The sequence below is a fragment of the Vulpes vulpes genome, chromosome 12, assembly GCF_048418805.1.
Source record: "Vulpes vulpes isolate BD-2025 chromosome 12, VulVul3, whole genome shotgun sequence".
In the NCBI taxonomy this organism is placed as follows: Eukaryota; Metazoa; Chordata; class Mammalia; order Carnivora; family Canidae; genus Vulpes; species Vulpes vulpes.
In genome coordinates, this window is record NC_132791.1 from 135,467,833 (window position 1) to 135,492,189 (window position 24,357).

At 42.4% G+C, this 24,357-nt stretch overlaps 2 protein-coding genes across 10 annotated transcripts in view; one reads left to right on the forward strand and one right to left on the reverse strand.

Moving 5' to 3' along the window:
- The window catches only part of STX8 (syntaxin 8), a 252,964-nt gene extending 230,500 nt beyond the window's left edge, over positions 1–22,464 (reverse strand). For 6 of the 8 annotated variants that reach the window (XR_011995935.1, XR_011995936.1, XM_072730344.1 and 3 more), the window contains exons 1-4: positions 22,337–22,463; positions 17,140–17,239; positions 10,513–10,607; positions 824–934 (exon numbers count right to left, since the gene is read on the reverse strand). Coding sequence is in view for 5 of the 8 variants with exons in the window: in XM_072730344.1 (XP_072586445.1) it covers positions 824–934; positions 10,513–10,607; positions 17,140–17,239; positions 22,337–22,353 (323 nt within the window). In the remaining 3 variants the exon portion in view is untranslated. Of the gene's footprint in view, positions 1–823; positions 935–10,512; positions 10,608–17,139; positions 17,240–22,336 lie in introns of all 8 variants that reach the window. The other 2 variants (XR_011995934.1, XM_072730343.1) reach the window with 1 other exon arrangement.
- A 654-nt stretch (positions 22,465–23,118) lies between these two features.
- CFAP52 (cilia and flagella associated protein 52) overlaps positions 23,119–24,357 on the forward strand; it is a 40,860-nt gene continuing 39,621 nt past the window's right edge. The window contains exon 1 of one of the 2 annotated variants that reach the window (XM_026005500.2): positions 23,119–23,249. In XM_026005500.2, the coding sequence (XP_025861285.1) occupies positions 23,180–23,249 (70 nt within the window). In that variant the 5' untranslated portion in view covers positions 23,119–23,179. The remainder of the gene's footprint in view (positions 23,250–24,357) is intronic. The other variant, XM_072730349.1, reaches the window with a different exon arrangement.

A 24,357-nucleotide genomic window follows, 5' to 3' on the forward strand; every position in this document is an offset into this window, starting at 1 on the left:
TCCCCCCATTTAATTGTTTGAGGTGGGGCCTGGCAATATGTGGCCAAAGGTCAAAAACCATTGCTCTTGGGGAAAAGCCATGTTATTCCTGACCAAGAACTCAGCAGAAACAAGCTCCTCTCCAGAGTGAAAGCATCAGACCCCGTGGGGAAGAAGGAGAGAAGTGAGTTTCTACCCTAAAGTCCTGTCCTTCTGTGATGGTTCCCATGATGACCTTACAGGAGTTCTGGAAGCAGGGGGAGGCCAGTTCTAAAGATGTAACCATACAGGGTTTGTTAACCCCAACCCTGGAACGCCGGACCACTTCTCCGGGTCTTCCAACAGAGCTTGGTGCAGAACAGCAGTCAACTGCATGGCCTGTGAATCACTCAGGGGCACAGCAGGAGCAAGAATCCTGCCCCACACCCCTACCTTCATGAGCCATGGATGACACATCTTACTAGGACACACTTTTCCAAAGTGTCAGTGGGGAAAAAAAAAAAAAAAACACCTAATGTCCCCACACAGATGAGTACCTGGCTTCAGGAGTTTAAAAGACAGCTAAGATAGCAGAAAGAAACTCAAGGATGCAAAGGAGATTTGCTGATTTTGTCTGTACTCTCCCCAAACATTCACCCCTCAAGATGAGATGCAGCTCAACACACCCGATTTCCTAAACCTTGAAAATTAAAGAACACTAAGTTGAAAGAAAATGATAGTCAAACACTATAAATGAGCTGGATCTATTTTACTAGTTGAGTTAGACCATTCAGGAAACAAATCTGTAATCTCTGCAAACACATCTTCACCCAACACACAATCCCTGTAAATGAAAAGGCCCTACCTGATGAGATCCGGTTCTGCACCCTCGTTCTTAAAAGATGCCACAAGCAGTCTCTCTCGAGTTACGAGTTCATCCAGGAGGTTCTGTCTTCGGTCTCCTTCAAGCTGTGTGCTGCAGGCAGCTAGTTAAGGTCCCAACAGTGGCTGGATTACCTCAGTTTACCTATTCTGTTATGCAGTGAGCTCTCCCGGCCAGCTATGACCCGGTACAGACACTAAGCAATATTGGCCAGAAGAGATCTCAGCTGTTCTGCTTCTGCTCCTGCTCTGACCTTCGACATCACAGATCTTCCAACTCAATGACCTTGACAGACTCAACCACTGAGAAATACAGGAGGTAGAAATTATCTTCCTCCCAGCGACCAACACTGAAATGATTATTCTTGTCAGCAGAGCCATCTGACTCAGGGAGTCCTCAGGTTTTAAGTTCTAGGAGGCAGTGTTCAAGGGTGTTCTCCTAGACAGGAGTACCCTAAGATACTCTGTAAAAAAAGGAAGAGGTTTTCTATGCTGCCTTCTTTCTTCCTATTAACACACTGGGAATAGATACTGCAAAGCGCTACTCTGTGCGACACATTTGATCTAAAAGGAGCTCCCATCAGCTCAATATTTAAATACACGGCATGATATTTAAAGACAATTACAAAAAAAGAATCGGATTTCAATGTGTTATTCTAGTAAGCAGTGAAACCAGGAGTCTGAAGCCAAAAGTCTTGTTTTGACCACTATTTATGACCTTGAACCACCTTTTTCGATCTGTTTCCTCAGATGCAACACGAGATAATAGATTATTTCTAACACCTTTTCCAGCACAATTCATGAGTTATGGCAAAGAAATAAATCTGGGCTAAATCCAGTTTTTTTTTAAACTAGCTTCCTTGAAGCAAGCTAAGCAAGTTCTTCTAGGCTTAGGGAATGTGTGTGCGTGCTTGCGTGTTTAAAAACAAAATAAAATGTTCAGGGAGAAAATTTCTGCCATAAAAGAACAAAGGGATAGGAGCCTGGGTGAATCTGTTGGTTGAGTGTCTGGCTTCAGCTCAGGTCATGATCCCAGGGTCCTGGGATTGAGCCTTGAATTAGGCTCCATGCTCAGCGAGGAGTCTGCTTCTCCTGTTTCTCCCTCTGCCTTTCCCTTGCTTGTTCTCTCTCAAATAAAAAAATTAAATCTTAAAAAAAAAAAAAAGGGGGAGAAAGCTAACCAACACTTCTGAAAGAACATCTCTGACACAAGACACAAGAGAGTAAGTACAGAAATAAGCCACCTCAGCACAGTGGATTTTATCTGGCTTTGAGTTTTTTTTATTAGATGGCTTTTGTTTTATTGGACATGAAACTCTGGTAACGCAGTCACCCGGGGCACAGTCCTAGTTCTGGTAACAGTAAGATGTTAGTGAGACTCCTACTTACTTACTTACTTACTTTCTTTCTTTCTTTCTTTCTTTCTTTCTTTCTTTCTTTCTCTCTCTCTCTTTCTCTCTCTCTCTCTCTTTCTCTCTCTCTTTCTTTCTTTCTTTGACTCCTACTTTAAATTCAGAGACACTTCTCTATTTAAGAGATGGGCATGAAACACTGTATGTAGGCCCAAAAATATTTCCAAGAAATTGGCAAAATCAAGTAGAAGCATCACCATTTCCTGGAGGAGGCAGGGGACCATAGCCTGGGGATCTACAATTTCTAGTGCTAATTGTGAATAGAAAGAGCTAGCTTGCAAGTAAAATAATTTTTAAAAATCCATTAAAAAAGTTCTCCAGTAACAGACAGTAGTTAGTAAAATCATAAATCCCCAAACCAATGTAGTTAAGCAGGGTCAGTGGCTTCAGATATTAAAATAAGTCAATAGATTGTCTCAACATTCCAGAATGCCATGCTCTTCCCAAAGCCCTCTTGGTAACCATAAACTAGCCACTGCAGCTAAGAAACAGTGGGCTGGGTGCCTGGGTGGCTCAGTTAGTTGAGTGTCAGGCTCTTGGGTTTCACTCAGGTCATGATCTCAGGGTCGTGAGATCGAGCCCTGTGTTGGGCTCTGCCCTCACAAAGAGTTTGCTCAAGATTTTGTCTCTCCCTCTGCCCCTTCCTTTCTCTCTCTCAAATAAATTTGAAAATCATAAAAAAAAGAAAGAAAGAGGGAGCTGAAGTACTTCATCTGGACAAAAAAAAGGCCAAATATTTGCCTTTTGATGGATGCCATAGAAAGGATAGGTATCAATGTGTTTCCATTAGTGGTAAATTGTCAACAGAGCAGAAGGTTTTTCTTCTACCTAAGAGAAGGTCATGGGTGGGGAGGTTGGGGGGAATAGAAGCTCTCAGAAGCTATGGCATGAATTATACAGGACAAAATGGGAATTTTAATTTGTGGAAACTATTAGTTATATCACAATACTAACTTGTCTAGTCCTGTGTTCTGCATTCCACCAACTCTGGCAATCTGTGGTTTTCAGTGTCCAGCCACCCAAGCAAACATAAGCTGAACTACAATACATTCTTACAATTAAGCATAGATTTAAAGGTTAAAAAAAAAATCACAAAAGTATCATTAGAGAAGACAAAAGGTAACTTTTTATAATTCTTGGGGTAAGAGAAATCTTTCCCATCAAATTGAAAATGTATAGACCACGAAGGAAAAGACCAATGTGACTGTATAGAACTTTTTAAGTATCAGCAAAATGAATTATGACAAATTAATAGTGACATGACATGACAAATTAATAGTGACAAATGAAAAGAAAATGAAAAGAAATGAAAAGAAAGAGGCAAAAATGTAACAGAGCACAGAAAAAAGAACGCCTAATAATAATGGAAAAACATTCAGTTTTTACATTAGTAAAAGAAATGCAAACAGAAACATAGTATCCCCTTCATGTATCAGATTAGGAAGTGTGACCAGGAAGTTCTGGAAAGGGTAGAGGAAGCAGGCACTCTGTGACAAAAACAAGCTCAGCCAATTGCCAGACTGCCTTCTAAGTGGCAAAATTTAGAAAGCACGATCTTACAACAGGTCCTTGTCCTGCAATACATCACACATCTACACCAAGGCTTAGGAACAGACATGTTCACTACAGCCAAATAGCAAAAACATCCTGATGTCCACCAAATAAGGAATTAGCACAACTCCACAGTGGAAATGTTTTGCAGCCTAAAAGAAAAAAAAAAAGGAGAAAAAAAGAGTGGCAACACTCTTAATGGACCGGCGATTATAATTAACATAGCCGAGCACTTACTAAGTACTTGACGTGGATTATCTGATAGGATATCATTTCTAAAACATAGTGTTAAAATGAAATAAAAGAAAAAGCAGCCAAGAGCTAAACAGTGAATGCTGTGCTCCCACTGCATTTAAAAAACACTCAGCTGGACACACATATGTTTGTATGTATACACAGAACATTTCTGGAAGGATACAAAACAACTGCCACTAAGGAGGGAGCACTGGGGATTTGGGGTGTGAGGGACCCTTACTTTTCAGGTGTTTTGTATGGTGTGCCTATCATAATGCTAATTAATAAAAATCACAAGTTTCAAAACCATATGGATGGTGTGACCCCTTTATGTAGTCAAAATGAAATTTATATCTACATGCACACCTAGTTATGCAAGCCTAGGAAAGCCTGGGATGACAGGTGCCCACCATCCACACTGTGAACCCTGAAAGAGGTGGAGATGGTGGGGATGAAGTAGAGAGAGAGGCGAGGCGCTGGCCAAAACCAATCATAAGCATATAGGTAGAAGGTGCTTTTATAATAGCAACAGGGAAAGACGGGTGCTCAAATTTAACAGACGCCAGTTACAGGATTAAAGGCTCCTGAGGATAGACTTTATTAAATAACATCAATTTCAAGAGCGGTAAAGCTTGGTGATTGTGTTTTGTAGGTTAGAGCTGAAGAACAGAATCACAGTTACTGCTACACAAAGCCTTAGTGTTCCCCAGAGCCAGGTAGGGTTCCCCTGGTTCTCGCCACCAGGAGCCTGGCCCAGTGTGGCTGTCACCTGGCTGGTTACTGACAACACCAGGCTGGAGCCCAGCTCTGTCTGCTTCAAGTCAGGGCTTTCCCACCAAGATGAGCTGGCATTGACCCCCAAACCTTCGGGGGGCTTCTGCACCCTGGGGCTCCCAGGACTACCCACTTGGCCTCTGCACAGCAGCCTGATGTTAAATCAACATCAGAACCAGTAATACCAACACAGAATTTTCCCAGAGACGCCCTGCTAATCTGGGAAAACTGGAAAATTAACCAATTAGGAACACCCTCCTCCTTGTTTGATTTGTATTTTAATCTACTGGGAGGATGTGGTATAGGAGATGGGGGGAGAGGGGCAAAAGGAGAAATCACAGATTAACAGCCCTTCTGCCCAGCACACTCATCACTTGAGGAGTTGTTCCTAACAAGAGATCGTAGAATCATCTAAGCAAGGATCCTACTACGTGTACGTGGACTGATGGCTGGCTTTACATATAAAGCCAAGTGATAGGGATGTAAGGTTGTACATGAAATGGGATGCTGATTTCATATTACCAGTAACTTGCTACCAGTGTGCTTCAGGCCAGCTTCCCTGCTCAAACTTGACAAGCCCTGGGAATCTAAGGAAGTGAAAGGAAGATACTGCTGGTCCCACAGGATGCCCCACTCCCCATTCCAGCTCCTGGATTTTCTCTTTAGTTGGTAGAAGGCTTAAGAATTTTGGCAAGCCTTGCTTGTGAATTAATCACGCTGTAGAAGGAAGAAGTTTGCAGATACACTGATTTCTTTTTTGGTGCCCTAAGAGCTGCAACAAGACAGTTTAAAGGGGCACCTGGGTGGCTCAGTGGTTAAACATCTGCCTTTGGCTGAGGTCATAATCCCAGGGTCCTGGGATCGAGTCCTGCATTGGGCTCCCTGCAGGGAGCCTACTTCTCCCGCTGTCTCTGTCTCTGCCTCTCTCTCTGTCTCTCTCATGAATAAATAAAATCTTAAAAAAAAAAAAAGATAGTTGAGGGTCCTAGAGGCTAAACTTTGCTAGCTCACATGCATCTCATCCTTTTTTTTTTAAGTTAACAAACTCTTCTGAATATTTATTATATACCAGGCCAAGCCTTTACCTTCCTCAAAGCACTGATCTCATTTTGCAAGCCCTATTTTAATACATTATCTATGTGCCTTGCTATAATCTCTTTACATGATGAGCAACTCCAGGACTATCTGTAAATTCTCCCTGTTAGCTGGAATCTTTACAATAGTGACAAAATAGTAAGTAGCAGGTAATCCTCAAGGAAGGCTTACTGCACACCAAGCATCCTCCCTGCACATAATTTAATCCTCATGACAATCCTACAAGCCAGGTATACTTTTATTATCCCTCTTTCGGATGGGGAAAAAAAAAAACCCACCAAGGTACAAAGAGGTTAGGTAATATGTCCAAGGTTGGACATATATTAGTAAATGTTGAAAGCAACCTAGTATTCAACACCCGCCAGTAGGAGGGGCTAGTCCTGTGAGGTGCTTTAAATTGACTTCCTCCAGCTTTTAAAACAACCTTGCAATGTAACTTTTTTTCCTAATTCCTACTCAAGATAATGAGATGAAGGTCCAGAAAGGCTAAATTGCTTGAGAAGTGGCAGAGCTAGTCCTCAATCTCAAGCTAGTCTGTCTGCTTCCAAAGTCAGTGCTGTTCCCACCATACCAATGGACTTCATGGAAGCAGAAATACTTCCCAACAAATTGGGGCTGGTGGGAGACTTACATCAAGTTACTAATTATACATTGTGCCAGGTACGGATATTCAGAAAAAAAAAAACAAAACAAAACAAGAAACCACAGCAGGCAGGAGCGCCTGGGTGGCTCAGTTGGCTATGCATCTGCCTTCAGCTCAGGTCATGATCTCAGGGTCCTGGGATGGAGCCCCGCATTGGGCTCCCTGCTTAGTGGGGAGTCTGCTTCTCCTTCTCCTTCTTCTCCCTCTTTGATCTCTCTGCCTCTCTCTCTAAAATAAAAATTAAAAAAAAGAAAAAAGAAAAAAAAAAAACACAGCAAGCAAAACTACCATCTACTTTTACTACCATGGTAACAAAGAAAGATCTTAGCATGGAAAGCTAGAAAGAATGTAACAAGACTATAAATCAAAAAATCCCTACCTACATCAACAGTCTTGTCCCTACTTCCTCACCATACGAAGTCCCAGTGAAAACTGTCATGTGTAAGTACCATGCTTGAGAACCCATTTGACCTTCACTGGAGCCACGAGGGGCTCTCTCTAAAGTCTATTTGGTTAGCCCCCCAACATCTGCATTCGTTTGGTATGTTACCGAATGCAGATGGCTGCATCTGCCTATCTACCTGTCTACCTATCTTTTCTCCCCCTGCAAAAGAGAAAGGGGGAGAAAAGTTATTTATAGTTTTAAAGATCATTTCTATGGGACATCTCCCAAGACACCAAAGTATCTTTTTATATTGAACCCCTTTGTAAAGAGATTTTTAAAAAATCTCCTTAAAGTAGTAAAGGTGCTGCCTTTGAGAACCCAACACAAAGATGAGCTTCACATAAGGCCAATTCAAGAATAATTTTACTACTACCTGACATTGCACATGCAGCCTCCCATGGCCCACAACTTTGCTCAACCAGCGAAGCAATTAACAACTGCTGTCACCAAGAAACACAGTGAATAGAAATTAATGTTTTTCAGCAATTTTAAACTCTCTGGCTGCAGGACTTTGGTTTATGAATTGCTAACTAACCAATTCAAAAGCACAGAACTTTCATTTTAACTTCACATTTATTCTTGCCAGGAGAAAATACTTTTCCAAGAAAGAGCAATAACATCTTATGCCTTCACTCCATGAGTTTAATTGTTTGGAAGGCATTTTCCTAGGACTTATCTTTCTGGCAATCCCTAGTGTTCTTTGGAAAACTGCACAAATGCATAAATTTACTGAGTAAAGTGCCGTAAACTCTCAACTACCCAACACAGTAAGGAAATGTGGTATTCAAATATTCACATTAAAAAAGTCACCCAACATTAGTTATGCCTTAAAAAAAAAAAAAAGGATTAAACAGTCACTCTGTTGGCGATTTACGAACAAAAATTTTTCTAAGAATTACAACATCATAAAGCATACCTAATAAACCACAGTGAACAGTGTTTAATCTTTCTGATGATTAAGGAGGGTCTTGAGGATTTGCATTATAAACAGGATTTGTCTTGGCACTAGAGTAACATGCCAATTATTAGGGAATTCTAGTTGAAGACATGCCAGGTGACAGATGACTGTATTATTTCTACTAAAGTAAGATTCAGCTTTTAAACAACTGGCTTCGGGGCCAGACAGCCCTGACTCTGCGTCCAAGCTCTACCATTTCCCAGCTGTGGAGTCTGGGGCAAGTTACTCCAGCCCTCGGATTCCTCTCTGTGTAAAATACTCCTCTGCTGGGATGCTGGATTCTTTTTCCAGCTCCATCTGTGACTTGGGGTGCAAAGGTTGACCTGGCCTCAATACCTTTTTTTGTAAAGAAAATAAGGAACCATCAACGCAAATAGCTCTCTGATACAGAGAGGATAAATACAAAAGAGGATAAATCCGGAGGATAACTGCCATAGAATTACGTAAAATAGTTGGGTAGGAGAAGGTCAAGGGAATTAAAAAGAGGCCTTCATAATGGAGAACTACCTCCTTTCCATTCCATCAAAAGAAATGGTCTCCCTGAAAACGCAGAGGTATTGAGCGCCCCCTTGGGGCGGGTGACCAGAAATTCCATCCTTAGCATGGGTTGCACTTCCAGTAGAAAGACCCAATTGTTTGAAAAAAAGACTTAAAGAATGCTGTTATCGTCCAGCTGAGTTTCTGCTTTATCCTACAAAATTCTACATTATCCACAGTAATGTCCTTAAATATTTTCATAATGTGTTTAATAACTCTGTTCAATACTTTTAAATATTTTTATATATTTTTCGTGCTTCATTCAGCAAATTCTGAGATGACCACAAAACCAAAGTCTGTGAGATTTCAAAAGATGGTCAGGCTGAAAGCATTCAGAACAAAGTCAATTATTACTGCCACATGCTCCTCTGTAACTAATAACGAGCAGAAGTTACTAATAGAAAAAAGTAAGAGTTCTTAATTTGTTTCCTTTTTACCCTCTAGTTTAACACATAAATATTATAAGATGAATAATCATGTTACCTTAATGGAAGTTAGCAAATACACAGTTGTTAATATTACATCCTGAAAGGACTATTTAGTTACCTTCCTAACATATGTGCTTTAGGTAACAAGAAAATGAGTGTGTCTATCTGGACCTCAAGTGCAGTTGGGCCAACTGGAAACCACTTGAGGTCTACATAGTAGGACTTGCTGATCTTGATAAGTTAAAACCCTTTTTATAATAATGTGCATGGGGCACCAGCATGGCTCACCTGGTTAAGCAAGCCTTCGGGTCAGGTCAAGTCCCAGGGTCCTGGTATCAAGTCTCACATTGGGCTCTCTGTTCAGCAGGGGAGTCTGCTCCCTCTCTTTCTGTCCCTGTCACCACCACCTCCTTCCCACCCCCTCCACCCTTCGCTTGTGCTTCCACTTTTTCTCCCTCTCTTTCAAATAATAAATAAACCTTTAAATATATATATACACACACATGTATATATCTAATATATGTGTAGTATAAATGATACCAGATGGAGATATCAGAATATTCCAGTTGTGTTAAAAATAAAGCCCCCATTGTTTGTTGAAATTAAACTTTTACTTGAAACCTTAGCATGTTAGTAACTGGATATTTGGAAAATCATGCAATTAATCTAAATGAACCTCCCTGGTAGCATAAAGGGGTTACACTCGTAAGAAAGTAATTGTTAAAACATTTTCAATTATTGTGTCTATATTCTTACATTTTCCCATGTAAAAACCATTTCCTGAGACACTCGAATCTGGCTTTTGGGTATGAACTGATCATTTGAAGAAATGATGAGGGGGAAAGCAGTTTGAGGCCATTTTTCAAACCAATATAAACTCGGCTTTACAGAACTGGTTTTTTCCTAAATGGATCAAATTATGAACTTCTAAAAAAAATTTCAATACTTAATAGCATTGGTAGGCAGTTGAGATGGTGGCACAACTTGCTTTAAGCAAGTGCTCCCTGCCCACCCCACACCCCCAAACTCTCAAACCTGGGGCAGTATCTGTGCTTCTCAAAGAATAGGAAGGCAAAGGAGTCCCATCTCAATAATCTACATAAATAGAGGGGGGAAAAATCCCAAAGATACATGACTTCTACTGGCATTGGCCTCTCAGAAAAGAAAATGGATCACTCAAAACTCTGGACATTCTAGCATAATCACAGCTCAGGATATCACAGCTCAGGATAACCATGATTGTCTCCTGCAGGAGCTGTGGCTCACCATCTTCAGGAGACTAGACAGGTGGGCATACAAACCTTGATGCAAACACACCACTGGCAGAAAGCACTCACTTCCTACACCATAAAGGTCATGCCCAAATAACACTCAAATAAATTAATGCCTTCAGTGTGTCTTGCTCTGCCAGCATATTCACTGTAAAACATGTAACAGACACTTAAAATAGAAATCAAGAGGATAGGCAGTATTTTGGAAACCAGGTCTTCCTCAAGCTGTGGAAAAATCTGGGTGGCCCAGATTCCTTCCTTTCTTAAAATAAGACTGCTTTTCCTCCCACTCTAGAAAAGAGGTGGAAATGTTTACATGGATACATCTGATGTGTTGACACAGCATTTAGCAATAAGTCCTTCAAAAGGGCGATCTTTTCCTTCAGATTCTGCAACAAAGTTCTGATTGTCACGGTAAGCTGGAAAGAAAAGAACACATCCTAAGTATGCTGGTCCAGAGGTGCGGGATCTCCTACAAATATGTAAACATAACTGTGGTTCCTGCAAGGGCAAGCTGGCAGAGATGCGTAACCTTCCCAACAATACCCTCGGGGTTGTAAGGTATCTAAATTTTGGTCCAGCCACCCACCTGATGCTCGTACCCACTCTCCAATGTGACCAGTCACAGCTGCAGGTCACAGGTGTAACCAGTTCACACCTCCATAGATAGTGATTGGAAACTGCCACTTGGTCCTTGCAGTCTGAATTCTGTGCTCTAAGCATCTACCCTTGGATCCTATTTGTCCACCTGGGAGTCACACAGGAAATTGGGTTCCCTATCCTTCATTCCCCAGCAAAAATCCCACAGTTCCCTCAACTTTGCTTCAAATGACAAGATGGCAAGTCCCACTATCATCCTGGCCAATCTTCCCTAAACATGCTGGTATGCTTAAAACCCATTTAAACATTTTATAGCCGTGTGTTCTTCTTATGCAATGTTAACCACACGTGACTATTTTTTCCAACAGCATGTGGATTTTCTCAATCATTCTGCAGACCCAGAGGAAATTTTGGTTTGTGAGTGCTACTCTCAAATATGGAGGAGGGTGGGGAGAGGGGTTCTCAGATATTGAGAAATATGAAAAATAAAGCTGCCCATGTAAATTAAATATAGTCAGCCATGGGTGAAATCAGAGATAATGTTTAAAAAAACAAGACTGTTACAGATTTCATTTGCTACCTTGTTCAAAGCAATTACAAAGCTGCAGTAGAAGCAGGGGCTCCCTCCCTAGATTAGCGGTCCCACTAAGGAAAAAAAACAGCAGGACACCAGAGGTTGGCCCAGGGCTGCACACATCAAGCAACCCTCAAAGGTATCGGCAGCCAAGAAAAGTCTAACCTTAACTATTCTAATACTTCTGGGAACCATGGAAAAACCACCCACAATGTTTATGAGGAAATACCAAGGAAAGCAGATCTCCTCTCATTCAAGAAGTAAAGAGTAAAACAAACAAACAAAAAAAGCACAACACACGCACGCACATGCACACACACACACACACACACAGATGCACATCAAACCTAAAAGGTCTATGAAATTAAAGCTCAAAAGCATTCAAGAGATGAAAGAGAATGTAGCCATTAAAAAGTATGATTGAAATCTCAACTTGTTAACACAGAAAGAGAGCCATCATAATTTATTTAAAAAGAAATCAAGTCATAAAATGAAATATCCCCGCACTGAGAAAAATCAATCTAGGAATGAAATACTTGAAAATGTCAAGGGCAGTTATCTCTGAGTAGTGGGATTTTAAAAATATTTTATAAGAAAATGATTACTTTTATAATCAGGAAAAGTGTTCCATTATCATAATTTAACAGAAACCTTCCAAAGCACAGAAAAAGATGGAAAGCCAACTTCATATTTTAAGCTAACACAACCCTGGTACCAGGCACTAACAGAGATATTGGGGGGAAAAAGAAACCACATGCCAATCTCCCATGGGGATTATAAAACATAAAAGTCTTTTAAAAATATTAGCAAAGCAAATTCAGAATTATGTTAAGATGACAATATATATACTATCACCAAGCAGAATTTATCCTAGTAATTTACGAACAGTTTGATGTTAGAAAATCTAATAATAAAGCTGACAGTGTTAACGATTAATGCAGCATAGGGGGAATTAATTAAAAACAAAACAGAAACTACAATATGATTCAACTTTGGTCTAGAAGTGCTAACCAACACATTTAAGACAAGTGAAAGACAAGAGCCGGAAAGGAGAGGAAATCATCATTTGCAAATGGAGTAATCTATTTGGGAACGTTAAATGAAGCTCCTGACAGATTGCTAGAAACAGGAAAAGGAGTCAGTATGTTATCAACCACATAATGAAAAAAAAATCAATGGAGTTTCTAAATTTAGGTAATAGGTAGGGAGAATTTTTTTTTAGTTATTATTTTTAAACATCATTAACAATGTCGGGAAAATCTAAAAAATATCTAGCACAGTGCCTGGCACACAGGGAATGTGCAGTAAATAACTAATGAAGGAATGAGTAGAAGGAAACATTTAATACTGTAAAAACGTAAATGTCCCCTAATTTAACCTATAAATAAGCCACACATCTATTCAAAGTCTCATCTGGAGTTCTTTTATTGGAAAACAGGTGGCAATTGAGGCACAGCACAAAAGTGAAGCTATGAAGCTATGCAAAATTATTCAAGAACATGGATAAAGGAAAATATAGAAAGACAAGGAATATATATGATAATGGGGGATTTAAACAATCAGATACTAAGTCTTCATAAAAACTACAAGAGTATAATGCTGGGAGTTGGCGAAAGCATCATTAGTGCAAGAGAACAGAAGGTCCAGCAAGATTGCAGCTGCGTAAAAATTCGGTGAATGAAATACAGTATATTTCATAGCCTGGGCAGTAAGGTAAGGAATAATTTAGCAAAGAGGGGGAAAAAGTAAAATTAAATGCCCACAACATACTGAAATAAAACTTCAAATATTTTAAAGATACATGTTTAAAAATAAAGGAAAAACTGACGGAAAGCTTGAAGAAAATTTAGATGATTAGATAAAATATTTCACATAATCTCTGGGTATGAGAGATCTTTGTCAGAATTGTCTCCCTTTTTTCTAGAAGAAAAGACCACAAATAAAAATACTGAAAATATCAAACAGAGTTTAAAAACAATTACATGTCACAAGAAAATGTCATTTATAAAATCAAAAGCCAATTTAAGAGAAAAAATATTGGTACCAAATATGCCAGATCAAGCTTTAATATAGCCAACATACATACAAAGAACACTGAGATTAAGAAATAACAGGTTAGGTTACGGACATACACTGGCAATTCACAAAGGAAGAAATATGAGTATCCAATAAATATATGAAAATATGTTCGGGGGCATAAGTAATTTTAAAAATGCACAATAAACTATTGTATACTTTCACCTAACAGAATGAAAAAGATTTTTAAAAGATAATCAGAATTGGTACAGAATTGTATGTTCAAGAAGCTTAAAATTTCATACAACCTAAATCCAGAAAGTCTACACTGAGAAACTTATTCTCACAGGGGCAGTAATTTAGCCACACTGAAAACTCATAATTAGAAATAATCTAGCTATCTAAGAAAATGACAGCAGTTAAATGAATCAGAGATGTAAACACAAAAAGTGAACCATACATTTATTAGAAGAAAACAGGAATACGTTCCCTTACATCCTAGAAATGGCAAAAGTTACAAGTAAAAATACAGAAGCAATTAAAGATCGTTCACCAACTGTTTAAAAAAACCAAAACTTTCACATGGCAGATGATACCATAAGCAAAGCCAAACCACAAATGATAAAGAAAATAAATTACAGTATGTCACCAAGAACTAATCTCCACATTATATAAGGAATTCTTTTAAAGACTAAAAAGACCAACAATCCAATAAAAAAAAAAAATGGGCAAGAGACAAGAACTTCTCAGAAAATATATATATAAATAACGCTTAAGCATGTGAAAACATACTTCCCGATTCATGTATGAAAAATGCAAATGTGAAGCTACACTGAGGCACCCTGTCTCACTTAGCTGACTGGCAACGACTAAGAAGATGACAACACCCTCTGTTGGTCAGCCTGTGAAGAAACAGAAATCCGTGCACTGCTGATCAGGGTGCCAAAGGCAAGCACCTCCGTGAAGGGGAATTTGGCTACGGGTGAAAAAAATCACATACATTCTGGTTCTGAGAATTCACCCTTAAAAGACATCTCCACAAATATAAGGGGGGGGGGGAAGCATAAAGGGATTTATTGCAGCATTATTCATAACAGCACAATAGTAGAAACCATCCAAATGCCCATCCTTAGATGGGTTAAATGGGACAACAGCTTATCTGTGTGATAGTGTACTATATAGGCCTAAAGAACAGCAAAGATCTCAGTGAATTAATATGGAGGGTTCACTACAATGTAGTATTAAATAAAAAGAGCAAGATACCAAAGGGTATCTTTTATGTAAAAGGAAGAGAAATGAGAACACACACAAATACACAGATGCTATTTCTGCAAAAAAAAAAAAAAAAAAAAAAAAAAACCACCGGGAAGAATAAATGAGAAATTCATGAAAATGACTGCATATAAGGAGTACTAACTATTAATATAATAAACCCACAATTATATGACCAATTAATCTAAAAAAGCAGGAAAGGGTATTCAGTAGGAAAAAGAAAGTCTTTCAACAAATGGTGTTAGAAAACTGGACAGCCATGCACATAAGAATGAAATTGGACCATTCTCTTACACCGTACACAAAAATAAACTGAAAGTTTTAAGACTTATTTTTTTAATAGGTCTTTTTAAAATTTTATTTATTTATTTAAAGACTTATTTTTAATAGGTTTTTTTTTAATTTTATTTATTTATGATAGTCACACAGAGAGAGAGAGAGAGAGAGGCAGAGACATAGGCAGAGGGAGAAGCAGGCTCCATGCAGGGAGCCCGACGTGGGATTCGATCCTGGGTCTCCAGGATTGTGCCCTGGGCCAAAGGCAGGCGCTAAACCGCTGTGCCACCCAGGGATCCCAGATTAAAGACTTAAATGTGAGACCTAAAATCATAAAAATCCTACAAGAGAGCAGGAAAAAATTGGCCCAAGCAACTTCTTTCTAAATATATTTCCTGAGGCAAGGTGAATAAAATAAAAAATAAACTACTGGGACTTCATCAAAACAAAAAGCTTCAGCACAGCAAAGGAAACAACCAACAACGCAAAAAGGCAATCTACTGAATGGGAGAAGACATTTGCAAATGACATATCTGATAAACTCTTAATATGCAAAATATCTAAAGAACTGATTCAACTCAACACCCCAAAACCAAGTAATCCAATTTAAAACCGGGCAGAAGACAGGAACAGACATTTCTCCAAAGAAGACATCCAGATGGCCAACAGACATGTGAAAAGATACTCAACATCATTCAGCATCAGGGAAATACAAATCAAAACCACAATGAGATGTCACCTCACACCTGTCAGAATGTATAAAATCAACAACACAAGTGTCGGCGAGGATGTGGAGAAAGGGGAACCCTCTTGCACATTGGTCGGAATGCAAACAGGTGTAGCCACTGTGGAAAACAGTGAGGCGGGTCCTCAGTAAGTTAAAAACAGAGCTACTCTACAATCTAGTAATCAAACTACTGGGTATTTACCCAAAGAATAAAAGAATACTAATTCAAGGGGATACATGTACCCTTATGTTTACTGCTGCATTATCTACAATAGCCAAGATATGGAAGCAGCCCCAGTGTCCATCACTTGATGAGTGGATGAAAAAGTGTGTGTGTGTGTGTATACATATATTCTTATATGTATACACACACAACAGAATACACATACACAATGGAATATTATTCAGCCATAAAAAGAATTAAATCTTGCTATTAGCAGCAACATAAATGGAGCTAGAGAGTTTAATGCTAAGTAAGATAAGTCAGAGAAAGACAAATACCACATGATTTTACTCTTATGTGGAATTAAGAAATAAATCAACAAAGGGAAAACAAAGAAACAAAAGGGAAAACAGAGAGAGAGACAAACCAAGAAATAGACTCTTAACCATAGAGCATAAACTGGTGGTTACCACGTGGGGGGGTGGGGGGGATAAGTATGGGGGTTAAAGATTGCAAAAAAAAAAAAAAAAAAGAATATAAACAGATGCAAAGGATAGCATAAAAAAGGAAAACAAAAAAAGGAATCCATTCTAATAACTTTAGAACAGAATAACCTCAGTATTAGTAGTGGGATATTAGTTCTTAAAAAAAATAAGACAAATTCAGACTTAGTGTTTGTGGTGGCACCTGCGTAGTAATTCTGAAACTGTTTTCTGTAAACTATATGGTAGATCAAATGAACAAAAAGATATCACTGTTTTTGGAAACCAAAGTTCTGACTGCTGGAAAGGAAAAATATGAATTTGAGTGGGGAAGTTTAGAAAGAAACTTGTGTCCTGGACTCAAATCAAAGGTGCTAGTATGAACTCCTGAGTGTCCAAAAAATATATTTCCTAGCTAAATCCTGCCACTGTTTTTGTACAGCCTGCAAACTATTTACGTTTTTCCATGTAAAATGTAAAAAAAAGGCCACGATCCTTTTGGCAAGAATAGATACTCCAAGAGGTGAAGATGTCACCTCTTGTTCTGCAAAGTCTGGAAGATTTACTGTCTAGGGTTTGACCCAGACTATGAAATTGTTAGAAACTTTTGTTATGGAGGAGAAATTAAACAGGTGTCATGCTTCACTTAGTCTCAGTTATAATGATTAACTGATTGGTTGTAATACCAATTCCACACATGTAAGTTTGGAGGCCATTTTATACATATACATATACACACACACACACACACACACACACACACAGCCTCAGCAGTAGGAGGGTTTTCAGACCTCAGAGCTCAAACAAATCATTTCAGGTACTAATTTTCCCCTGGTCTTACCCTGATTGTATTTTCACCATTTCTTTCATACTGATTTTGCTGTTGGATTTTCTCCGCAATCTCTTGTGCAATTTGGCAGGTAGAGTCGTATGTGGAGAACCTGCATTAAAGTCGTAAAGGGAAAGAATGTTTAAGGTTCTTTGAAAGAAGATTTCTGTGTCATCTGAGCTTTGTTTTGTTTTTTTAAATTTATTTTAATTAATTTATTTTTTTGAGCTTCTGTTTTTAATTCTAGCTACAAATTCAAACAGGAAGGAAGGGTAGTAATAGTTAACAGTCATAGGGACATGTGTTGCTATTATGGTAAATATTATGAGCAGGGATCTATTCTGAATGCTTCATTTTTAATAATTCACTTAATGCACAAAAAAATGCCAGGAGGCAGGTACCATTACCACCCCCACCTGTAAGGAAATATCAGGTACAAAGAGGTACAGAGACCTGCCCAAGTGATACCCCCAGCAGCAAGCCAAGGCTGCCCAGCCCTGAGCTTGGGCTCCTACCCACTTCACCATTCTGCAGATGGTAACATGTTTGAATTCACTGACTTAAAGAATGTTCGGTGAATGTTTACGGAGGGCCTCCTCTGTACCGAGTATTGTTCCAGGCCCTGGAGAGCAGAGCAATGAACTACATGGACAACGTCCCTGCTCTAGGAGCTTAGCAAAGGGAGAAAGGCATAAAATAAATAAATATGTAGTATGTTAAGTGCTGGTATGTGTGAAGAAGAAAAATAAAGCAGGATTAAAGAGCAGAGAGTGAGGCAAGGTGAGGAAGCCAGCCAGGCAGCTATCTTGGGAAGAGTTTTACATGTAAAACAAGAACAGCAAGTACTGTTTATCCTACAATGAAATGCTCTGGAGACACAGGACACACACCCTCCTGACATCTAAGCTTATGAGAATTCTCTCAAAACATTTGCTGGGTTTCTGTTTAGTACTCAAAGTGTTGGAGGCTTTGAAAAATTCACAGTGAGTTCCCAATCACCCCTTCGTGGGTCCGTTTGTAACAGCCTTTCTATTTTCTATTTGTTTTACAGAGAAGAGCTAAGTGCGCCTATACGTTGTGTTTCATCTACCAGGTGGTCAGTTCGATACAATCAACATATTTTCCCAGTACAAAATATTGAAAACTGCTGTTTTACCCAATGTCCCAAGTTTTGCGTGAGAAGGTAAACAATCCATTCCTTAAAATCTTTGAACTCCCACTACTACTCATATACCTAGGGAACTTAGCAAATGTGTTTTTCAGTGATGAAAAAGAACAATCTTCAGTCACTTCTCTTACCAATCTTACTATAGTGATTATAGCAATAGTAGTATAGTGGTTGAGTACGGATCTGGGCCAGTTCTGGCTAAGAGTGTTACATTCTGAACTTCACATCCCATGAGGTAGGATCATTAACTACTTCCCACTACACACTAAAGTGGCATCGTGCATATGGCATACACGTGTAGTGTGCGTATGTTCACAAAGAAGAGCAGGTGATACAATACATAATTAAGGAAACTGGAGGGAAGGGGCACCTGAGTGGCTCAGTCAATTGAGCATCTGACTCTTGATTTGGGCTCAGGTCATATCTCAGGGTCAGGAGATCAAACCCAGCATCGGGCTCTGTGCTGAGTATGCAGTCTGCTTGAGATTGTCTCCCTCCCTCTCTCTCTGCCTCTCCCCCCAAAAAGAAAAAAAAAAAAAAGATAACAGGAAGGAAGTTGGTAAGGAAACTGGGTCCTAGCCCCAGCTTTGCCACATTCCCCTTTTTCCCCTCCATACTGTCCTCTCCGAAAAGAGGAACTTAGGTCTGGCTCTGTGCTCCTAGACCATACTTGTGGAAATCACTAATAATGTATGCTATAGCTCCTACCAAATGTGGAACATAACTGGTAAGTCCTTCTGGAGTGTGGAAGTGAGAGAAATCACTGGCGGCCGAGGCACTCGGATTTGACAGGACTAGGCCAAGAGATTATATCCTGGGCTGAACTGCAAGATTGAGAGGCAGGAGGGAGAGGCACATTCTAGACTGGGCCAAAGACACAAGAAACAAGCAAAGGTGAAAGGAAGGAAACGGGTCTGGCGCATTGGGCTGAGTGGCCCTAGGTAGGAGGATACAGTATCACAGGGTTACAGATGCAGGGAAGCTAGTTTCTGCAGAGACTCGAACACCAGGATCAACGGGTGAGACTTTTGACAAGAGGGCTTTAGAGATGTAGGGGAGTGAGCCCTTGAAGAGGTCCTGTGAAATGCAGGTCAAAATCCCAGACGTTCTGTTCCCAATCCTCACATTCTCACGTTAGCCCTGGAGAAGCAGAGGTTCTAGAAATTTGCTACCCACTGGAATCACTGAGGAATCTTCAAACAACAAAAACAATGCAACCAAGTCCTGGCACTCAGCCCCAGGCATTCTGCTTAAACTAGAATGGGGTCTGATCAGGACAGGAGCAATTGAGAAAGATTCCCCGGGGGTTTTTCCAATCTGTATGGAAGTTTGAGAACCTGGCCTTGAAAACAGGCGTGATGGTAATGGCCAGCCTCATCACGGGTTCAAGTACACAAGTGCCTAAAGTATTAGTTTAGGAAAATCCACCTGAACTTGTTTACACAAAAGGCTGGGAATGAGAGAGGAGTAGCAGGAGACCAGGAGACTTCTCCAGCTCTCTGATTCCATAACTGGTCACCAGTATCTACTGTCTGCAAGGCACAGAGCTGAAAGGATGGGCCCAGAGCAGAAAAAGTGGTATCAAAGAGATGCCAGAGGCATTTGGGGAGAACCCAAAGGTTTAACAACCCGAAAAGAGAAGTGAAGAAAAAGCTGATGACTGGAGTTCTCAGGCCTAAGTGACCTAGATGATGGTGACACCATAGCAGAGACTGAGGACCCACCAAGGGGGACATGGAGGAAGTTCCCAGACTGTGAACTGAGCCCCTGTTCTACCATAAAAACACTGAATGCACAAATTCATCTATGTATGAGATTTACTTAAAAAAAAAAAAAAAAAAAACTCAGGGGCACCGGGGATGGCTCAGTGGTTTAGCATCTGCCTTCGGCTCAGGGTGTGATCCCGGGGTCCCAGGATTGAGTCCCGCATCCAGCTCCCTTCAGGGAGCCTGCTTCTCCCTCTGCCTGTGTCTCTGCCTCTCTCTCTGTGTCTCTCATGAATAAATTTTTAAAAACTTGAAAAAAAACTTTAGCAAATAACTAGTTCAGAGACAGCGCTTATCACTTGCTCTGATGCCATTAAAGCAGTCACTGCTGTATCCCATAAGTGAACATTAGAACGCCACTCAGGAGTAGAGCATCACTGACCTACAATTTTTCAATGGCCCAAAGGCAAAGCTGTACGTAGTCAAGTCTGTGTTTATAGTTTTTTCAAAGCCCTGTTCCATAGTCCCTTCTACCTTCCTGATTAGCAACTCACTGTGCAAGGTAGTGGATACTAACACAGCAGAGTTCCCGCACTTCTCACGGTCAACAGTCAAATGAGAAAGCCACCAGGTCAAACTACATGAGAGTAAAAGGGCACATTATGTGTTTTCTCCATAAACTGGGGAAGGGGCTTGGGGGTCCAATGATCGCTTCCACCAATCTAAATGGATAACCATCTCTGAGCTTTATTTCCTACCTTAAGTGTAAAGTGAGGGGGTTAGCTTCCAGGAGGTGGAAGACAACTTAGCAATAGGTATCAAGGGCCTTAAAAATGTTCATACCCTTCAATTCAATAGTTCCGTCTGCAGCAAGCAAGAGGAGGAAATAAGAAATGGAACAAAGGGGGCAGTCTTTGCAACAGTTAAACAAAACATACTCTAACATTACAGAAAAGGAAATAAATTATGGTTATTCGTAGAATGTGCTATTGTGCGCCATAAAAAGAAATGTTTTCAGTAAATACTTAATGACATGGTTGAAATGTTCCCTGCTTTGTAAAGCATGCAGGTTTCCCTCACTATCCAAAAGTAGTCGTCCTACAAAACCTTTCATAAGCCGAAACCATGTAAAGCAAAGGGACCAACAATTACCATTATTTTATACGGAATATCTTTTGAGCTTTCCTAAACCCCCCCCAAAATAACCTCCCTTGGGGCTTTTCTGATGCCTTAGGGCACGTCTTGCTAATGGAGACACAAAATAAACTAAGTGAAAGCCTGGATGCTCACTGACACAATTCAAAGCTATGACAGCTTGACGCTGAGATGCTGAATGTAGTTCTCAGGGAAGGAGCTTGAGGGGAGGGTTGGGAGGTGCAAGGTCTCTATGACAGCTTGCTGCAAAACAGACACCGAATGCTATTTTTGCTTTCCCCATTTTTTTCATAAAAGCAAAAATCCTCCGGGCTCCTGGGTGGCTCAGTGGTTGAGCGTCTGCCTTTGACTCAGGTCGTGATCCCGGGGTCCCGGAAACGAGTCCCGCATCAGGCCCTCCCTCTGCCTGTGTCTCTGCCTCTCTCGTGAATAAATAAATAAAATCTTAAAAACAAAAACAGCTTCAGTCCGTAATTCTGTAGCAATCTGTTCCTTGGGATGAGAGCTCGTGTCTGTCATCATCCAGTCCTTGGGACTCAGGGTGTTGGAGGAACGACCCTCCTGAGCTCTGGTTCTACTGCAAAGTTGCTGCAGTACAAACAGCCTTCCGGATACGACTCAGGTAAGGGCCCATCACAAGCCATACAAACACATGCGCAATTCCCCTCCGCGATTCCTCCAAGTTTTCGGAAGGGCCCGAGAGATCTAGGTCCCAGTGCCAACTGGTTACTAACTGGCGCAGGTGGCGGTGGGCTGTGAACCCGGGTTTCTCCGCGGGTGAAGCGAGAGGAGGCGGCGAGGTCACCAGCTGCAGCCGCATCGCACAGAAAGGTCACTCCGACTGGGCTTGCCCGGGGAGTCCGGGGGAGCCCGCAGCCGCCGGCGCGGCAGCCGGGGCGGGCGCGAAATGCCCGAAGTGCCCGCGGTCCGACGCGAGCCAATGCAGGGCTCCGGGCACCTTCCGGGCCTGCGCACTGGCCCTCCCCCGCTGCCCCGAGACCACCCGGCCCGCCTGCGGGGCCGCCCCTGCGGGCGCCGAGGCTGCGGGGCGCGCGGCAGGGTCCTCCCCCCGACCCCCCCGCCCCGGGCTCGGGAAGGGGCCTCGCTGCCGCTCCCTCGTCCTGAAGCCCCCACCGCATCCCCGGAACCCCCGGCGCGGCCGCCCTCACCCGGGGCTCACCAGGGGTCCGGGGCCATCGTGCAGTCTCCGCCCGCCGCCGCCGCCGCCGCCGTCGGACACTTCCTGCTCGCGGCGGCGGACTACGGCGGCCGGCGCGGCTCACACCCCGCTGCTCGGCCCGGGCGCGACCGCAACCGCAACCCGGAGCTGGCCTGCGGGGGGGGGGGGGGGGCGTGGGGGGGGGCGGGAAGTGTGCACCAGGGCCTCGCAGGGACGGTCCAGAAAGGGGGGCGGCCCCCACGTCCCCTCGGGGAACACCAGGATGGAGCAATCTAATCTCATATGTTCCCCCACTGCGAGACGCGAGCGACCCGGCGCGATTTAAATAAGAGCGTTGGACAGAAATCTTCAGCATTTTCCGGCGAGCATCTGAAATGCCATCCTGCCCAAAGCAAAAACAAGACGGTGGGCATAGCTGCACAACTGTAGAAATCTGCCAGAACGCACTCAGAGTTACTTTTCCATGTAAAGGTGTACCGCCACAAAGCTTAAAAATTATTTGCAATCTTGCTTCAAGTAAGAGACCCAAAGAAGTGGCAATTATATATTATTTTAGAGCGACCTTCCTTAAATGACACTCGGTGCTTGGTTATATAGTTCGGGGAAGAAGTCACAGACGTTTTTCCGTGGAGGGAACGAGCACACTCAATGCCCCCACACCTCCAGGGAAACAGTGAGGGGAAGGAGCGCGGCTGCTCTTGCACGGGGAGCTCCCGGTGCCGCCGCCGCCAGTGCGTGCGGCCGGGGACCTGGTGCGCATGCGCACGTCCGTTACCATAACGACCAGGAGACGCTGCGCCGCCGCTGGCGAGAGGAGGGAGTCGAGAGCCCAGGCTCCAGGGGATGGAGAAGCAAAGTTCGCCCAAAGCCGAGGTGGCCGAGCTGGAGCTCGAGGCCGTGATCGGCTTCAACGGTGAGGCCTTGAGCGTGTCCGGGCTGGGAGGTTTGCAAGCCCCGGGGACGAATAGTGCAAACAGGGACACCGGGGGCCACCTGGAAGGCAGCGCGGGACACTGAGCCAGAGCCACGCTCTCTCCTGCCCTAAGGTCCCGGGGAGTCGAGGAGTCACCTCCTCGTTCTAAGCCTCAAGGACTGGGATGGCTTCGCAGCACCTAGAAGGGACAAGGGTCCCCCCCCCCCCCCCCCCCCCCGCCGAAGGGATGAGTAGGGTGGCCGTCATCCTTTTCATTCTAGGTTGGCTCTGCCTCGGCCTTAAGTCCCCACGCAGCCCCCAAAGACACCCCCCCCCCCGTGAACTGCGAGACTGCCAAGTCCAAATCGACCCCTGGACCCAGAACCTCGTAGAATCCCAGCTGATGTGCCAATGAGAAAGGGCTGGGAGCTGGACGTGGGTGTGAGCACCCGCCTTAGGGGATGGTCTAGTCCCCCGACCCCAGAAGAACTCCTAATGGAAGGTTTCAGACCCCGATAAAAGATCAAGAGGACGCCAGGGGGAGCTGGAGGGGAGAGATGCTCAGGTCAAGGCGGGGGGGGGGGGGGGGGGGGGGCTGGGAAGCGGGGAGGACTGCTGGTTCTGCTCACATCTTATTTATGACCTTCTGTTAGTTTGAACATTAAGGGTTCGGAAAGTGCTCTTTGATTTTGTGTGTGAAGGATGGAAACAAGCAATGCGTTGCATTTTAGAAAAAGCAAACTTCTTTTTAAGTGCATTGTGTTATCTGAAAGTTTTTAAATTGTAGTGATGCAGTTGCAGAACAATCAAATGCTAGAGTTTTAGGTGTATTCTGGGACTTGTATCTTGACTCTTCGTTTTAGTTTTATAGTTTCTGATAGAAAGTAGGCATTTCGGGGGTGCTTGGGTGGCTCAGTCGGTTAAGCATCTGCCTTTGGCTCAGATCATGATCCTGGGGTCTTGGGATCAGACCCCCATTTTCTGCCTCTCCCTCTACCTGCCACTCCCCTGCTTGCCCTCTCAGGGCTCGCTCTCTCTCTCTCTCTCTCTCTCTCTGTCAAATAAATATGTTTACTGCCTAAGGGAACACTCTCTGTGTTAAATAATC